A 6,078-nucleotide genomic window follows, 5' to 3' on the forward strand; every position below is an offset into this window, starting at 1 on the left:
CAATAATACATAGAGCAAGACTGGTAAGACAGGAGTCCTGAAAGAACTAAGCGGATATGACAATAAACTCTCTGGCAGGAGCTTAATATTACACATTTTGTGATAAATCTGTGTAACTACGTAAAGACCGTAACATCAGAGTGCATAGCTAAGTTTATTTAACTTATAAATCTAACATTTGATAGGACCTTAGATTAGTCATGTGAACTGGGCGTGGTTTTGGCTGATGTTAGGTGGCTGCAGTCGAGCGGAACAGCGCGGGTAGTTTCCTTTGAGAGTGCCTGGCTAATTTATTAGTTTTAATTATTTTAGATATGGTAAGTTTTATTGACAGGTTTGTGTGTAGCGTAGTGTATTGTTACAGTTCTAGCCATACAGTCGCTTTGCTTAGTTTAAGGGCTTGACTTGACAATCAACACGCTAGCTAATTGCTGTGCTAAGGTTGGTGTTAGCTAACTTTATATTTAGCCACCTTCGCTTGAAGAACCGAAAAAGGCGCACTAGCTGCTGGTCGTCAATATTAGCCGGGGCTATCACAGTTAAGTTGTGTCTGTGTCAGTAATATCAACTGGCTAACGTTAACGATAACTTAATGCGGCAGTTCACCGCCAACGTTTTTTTTGTCGATGCTATTTTCGTAACTTTGAAGCAGCGCCACTGATAGACTGATCCAAGCGAGTCTGTTACAGTTAGCGTTAGACCGAGTTAAAAATTAACACTGTAAACAAACAAAAGCAAATGAATTTGTGTCATCTATCAAGGTGAACTGTAGTCACAGAAAAGTAAAAAAAAAACCCAAAACAAAACACAGTTTTCACAGTAGCATTATCTTTATCCAATCAAACGTCTGTGGTTAGCTTGATTAGCAGTTATCATGGTGAAGTGGAAACAGCGCCACATAGGGGATTCAAGTCCATATCATGCACAAGTCATTTCAGTCTCATGAGAGAATGTAGAGATACAAGTTACATATTTTCCTATCATGTAACTCAAGAAGTCAAACGTTGTTTCATTGTAAGGATATCCACAAGCCCAGGAGCAGCAACCAGACTTCAACTTCCCTGAAGCTGTCCAATGGATACATTCTGCCTGAGGGAAAACTGACTCCTAACGCCCTCTTTGTCGGTGGGATAGACATGAAGGTGAGATCAGACCTATTTAATGTACATTTACACTGCCTGTTTAAAATGAGAAATGATTTTCTGCCCACTTGTGGCAAAGATGAAAAATATGATTAAGTAAAAAGGGAAAATTAATAAATAAGATCTTATAAGCATAAGATGTCTGCTAGTTTCCATCTAAATCTTTTTTTCTTAGGTGTTTAACTGACTTCAGTAAAGTACAACTATGATTAAATATTGTAGCTTTCCTGGATGCTTGCTGCCCACACACCTAAATGAATAAAATTTCTTCATTTGAAAATTTTATACTACTGTCATTAAATTTCCAGTGTCATAGCACCTTTGAAGGTGTCACCACCTGAACCCAGCAGATTGATGCATTACGTTGAATTTTAGATTTACTGCAGTTTGCAGTTAATTTTGTGTAGCTTCAACGCTACTCAAACAAGGTTTTGGTGTCCTTGAATTGTACATTGTGGACACTGCACAAGTGTACTGCTCTGCTTTTCTCCTACAGTACATAATAGAATGAAGATTTTCAGGTACAGCTACTAAAATCCAGTTTTTAACTTAAATTCATTTTAATCTTCAGGTGGATGAAAATGAAATGCGGGACTTCTTTGCAAGATATGGGGCTGTTAAGGAAGTAAAAATTATCACATACCGTGGAGGGATCTGCAAAGGGTGAGTTTTGCTGTTTAGAGATGAAAAAAATTATGAAAATGACTATGCACTTGTGTATTGTACTGCAGTCATGTGAGCTTTCATAATTGTAATTAAATTTCCTCCTTAATTTGTTTAGCTAACCTGTAGTTGTGAAGTGTAAACTGAGGCACTATTTATATGCATATCACTTATATGAATAGTCATTAGCTTATTTCCTAACTTGTTTTGAGAATTTCTGTTGTCTGTATTTTACATTGGATATTGGCATTGAGTCAGTGTAATGTATTCTGAGTTATTTTGTGTGTCCCTAGGTATGGCTTTGTGTACTTCAGTGAAGATGTCAACATTCAGTCAATCATTGAGGTGAGTGGATTTCTGTCTGTGTAACTGCAGTTCTATTCTTTTTAATTTTCAACTGAGAGTAATATTTCCAATGCTTACTTTATTTTGCCATAGCAACAGATCAGTTTTAAGGGCCGAAAACTCAAGCTGGGCCCTGCCATCATGAAAGAAAGGAGCTCCCGTATGTACTCTGATACACTACAGAAGAACTTCATTTGGATTGTTGGTTCCCAATGAAAGTAAAAGATGTGGCCAATAAATACACACGTCTTACTTTCAGTGTGTTTTGTTTTTTTCTTGTTCAGGGTCCGTGCCACCCCGTCTGGTTGGCCCAGCTCCCTGGATGAGCCCCACCCAGTACTTCTACTGCACTTGCTGCTCACCCGTAGGAGGGGGCATTGCACAGCCTTCGCCCATCCTCAGTGGGGGCAACCCCTACAATCAGGTAACACACACTCACATAGACAAACTATCAGGAACCTCATCTCAGTAGGGAGGCCCACTAAATTAAAAGAAACTAAGATGTCAACCAAGTAAACACAATGTGTGGTATGTGCCATTAGTAATGCTGCCACACACGCACCTTCCGGTTTTCTGCTGCACTATGTAAAACTAAACGAACCTTAGTTTCTCTAAGGGAAAGTTGGCTCATTGTCACAGCAAAGAATAGAGGTGTAAGGTGGAGAACAGTCGATCAATTTACTTTCCAATTTACCAGAAAGGATTAAAAAAATGGCCATGAAAAGATGAATGTCATTGCTAATAACATCCAAGTTGTTGAATTATTCAGACAATACCAGCTGTCACAAACATCAGCGGTTACAGTACCACACTAAAAAGAGCCTTTCAGGATTTTCATTGTCTATTTTAACATCCTCTTAGCACTGTCTGCTCCATAAACCACCAACTGAACTTTGATTTAAAGTGCTCTCACTGGCTTTCTTTGCAGCCATACTCCTATTCTAACTTTGGAGGGGTAATGGTGCCACAGATGCCAGTGAACTACGCACAGAACGCCTACGCCTACCAGGTATATGCACGCACTCCCACACACCAATTAGTCAACAGCATCTTGTGCAAGGTCTCCCAGGCACTGCACATGTGCTCCTGCATATGAAATGAAGGGCTCAGCCTGGTTTAGGTCCACCTGTGCCTGCCTGCCCCACACTCCACACCCCCCATCCTTCCTGTAGAGGTGAGCCTGGGTTTGCATGTTCCCCTCTGTTTGACCGCTGACCCCTCTCTCCCCCCCACACACACGCAGTACACTCCACCTCACTGGACGGCGGACCAGAGGACACGGCCTGTCAATCAGGTGACTGATTCTACTGTGAATATGAGTAGATGTCAGTGTATTTAAGTTTCCAAGCAACTCACATCAGTTGCCATGTGACAATCTCAGGCCAGTGGGCTGAAAACATTGCACTTGATTCAAAAGCCACTTGATTATGGTAAATGTTTTTAGATGAATCATGTTTTATTCATTTATTTATTTGTGAGTTTCTTATTAAATTGTTGACTTTTTGAGCAGTCAGTGTTTTCACCTCTCAGAAGAGTTTTTTTCCCAGTAGTATTTGAGGCGACAGAATTCACAAACTGCAGTGTCAGTGTTTGGCACTAGATGGCGTTCTCTGGCCAATGTTGACATCTTGAAGAATGAATTATGTGTGTTCAACAGTGAATTCATCTGTTTCATCTGATTGTGTACCTGACAATTTGTGGAACTGGCAGTGTTTCTGGGAGCTTGTTTTATAGCAGCTGTTCATGTCTTTTAAGCCTCTCTGTAAGATTTCTCACAGAGTGAGCTCATTTTGTAACGTTATCCTCCCTTTCTAGAGCTTTGTGGACTGTGGAGTCCAGACTATGTTGACTGTACTGTAGTGCACAGCTACTGAGCCTCCTGCCAGGTAAAACACAACTCAAACAAGCAAAGTGATTTCATGCCACGGATACTGTAGATAACGGTCTGTCATGGAGGGGCGGGTCTGCAAGCTAGCACACCTTTGCTCAGGAAGGACGAGGTTAATCAGTGCAGTCACTTTGTGGTACTTTATTTGGGTGGAAAAAAAACTGCATACTGTTAGTCCTCCATTTCACGTGGTTATCTGTCCCTGTTAAGCTGTTTCGCAACCACTTTTCTCATCCGTCATCTATCATGTTTTGCACTGATTCCCAGTATTAGTCCGTTACTTTTCTGTTCTCATCTTCCCACATTCTCATACTTTTCTACAGTTACATAAACACAGCAAATCTCAGGAATGTGCTCGATAGTTTTTGTATGACCCATGCCTTTAAAGAGGCTGTAATCCAGACGGGGAGTGTAATTGAAGGAGGGAGTCATTATTTGCTGGGGATATGATTTTTGTGTCTTCTGCTCCCTCTGATACAGGCTGCAGAGGCCACAGTGAGTCAAAAATACAGACAGGATGACATCTTGATATTCCAGACGGCCTGAAGCAACCCCACTCCTCAGACTGTTCTCAGTATGCCCTCCTCTGTCCTCCTTTTCCCTCAATTTCTGAGACCCATTTTAACACCAGACTGCAGGAGCTCTCCACTTTAACTGTACTAGTTTGATCACAGTCACTTTGACCACAATCGGTAGGGTTGACCCGTGGTCAGCGGCTTTTAACCCACATGGATCACAGTAACAATCGCACAGGAAGAGCAAAGCACTGTCACCGTACTAGCTGATGTATGGGCTCACTTTCTTTATTATTTTTTGTTTTCCTTTGTTAATTATACCAAACAAAAGATGGAAAAGACTTTTAAGCTCACTCTTTGTGCCTATTTATATTTTACGTTTTATTATTTATTTGTCTTTATTTTTAATGTCTGTTTGGTTGGGTTTGTTTTTTTTTTAGCCTCCTTAAGGGCTCTCTGTACATATAAGTTACATTTATATATATATATATTGTAACAATGTCTTGACAGCAATCTGGTTGTTTCAGCATTGGAGTGTGAAATATGTCTAACTTCAATTTAGGTCTAATGCTTCTCAGATTACGAATTTTCATTGACTCGTCTAATACAGCATGAGGGCACTTGGTCATGCCATTCATTTCAAGCACTGACATTTATTTTGTTCTCTATTTTACTTCATTGGGTGTCAGTTGAGGTGGTAAATGTAAATGAAAGGCAGTTTTGTCACTTTATAGCACCTCAACAGTATCACTGATTTCTAGTCTTGGTCAAACAGACAGACTTTTCAGGGTTAGTTCCACAGAGCGTGCTGTGGCACATTGATAAATCTGTGTGTTACATTTCTACGCTGTCCCACCCTGTGACCGCTCTGTCTCAGATGGTTTCAGGGGCTCACGCTCGAGGACAATCACGGCATCAATTTTGTTTCCCATTACTCATCAATCAACTTTTATTTGGTGAAAAAAGAAAAAGTGGAAAGCAGGTTTAATCCACTTTGAAAATGAAGAACATGATTTAATGTAAGGTGCTCTTTTACATCTGTTTGGAGAAAATGTTCACTGTACATGGTTCACTTTATACTGGTTTATTGTAGCATTTTGGGTTTTAATCTAGTTGCAGGTGATCTTACAGGGAAAGTTTTACTGACATTGCATGTGTGACCAATACTTTTATACTTTTTTTTTCAGTAGGTGCACTTAACATGTTTTCAGTTTAATCTTAGGAGCAGCACATCTGGTGTATGGTACACATCACATATTTTGTTTTGTATAGATTTTTTTTTTTTTATGGGCGTTGACTTCAGGGTCTCCTGTGTGCAGACATCTGATTGTATTGGTAGAACTGCTGTGTTCAGAGAACCTGAGAACCACTCTTGTTAGGCTTGGGTTATTGTTAGTGTTCATGTTTTGCAGGGTTTGGATATTTTTGTTTGAAAAATAAAAGCTGAAATGTGTTATCATTTAAGCCTGTGAACACTGGTTGTGCTAGGTTTTGTTTTAGGAATATTTCTTTTAAAACTTAATCT

The 6,078-nt window shown here is 39.9% G+C and overlaps 1 protein-coding gene across 1 annotated transcript; it reads left to right on the forward strand.

Moving 5' to 3' along the window:
* The first annotated feature begins 249 nt into the window (after positions 1-249).
* Positions 250-4,010, forward strand: dazl (deleted in azoospermia-like). Its single transcript, XM_041053743.1, has 9 exons — positions 250-317; positions 1,020-1,142; positions 1,714-1,805; positions 2,099-2,150; positions 2,244-2,310; positions 2,435-2,574; positions 3,079-3,159; positions 3,394-3,444; positions 3,966-4,010. The coding sequence occupies exons 1-9, from the start codon at positions 315-317 to the stop codon at positions 4,008-4,010; spliced, it is 654 nt and encodes a 217-aa protein (XP_040909677.1). The 5' UTR covers positions 250-314.
* Positions 4,011-6,078: the final 2,068 nt, after the last annotated feature.

This window comes from Toxotes jaculatrix, chromosome 13, assembly GCF_017976425.1.
Source record: "Toxotes jaculatrix isolate fToxJac2 chromosome 13, fToxJac2.pri, whole genome shotgun sequence".
NCBI classification, from domain to species: Eukaryota; Metazoa; Chordata; class Actinopteri; family Toxotidae; genus Toxotes; species Toxotes jaculatrix.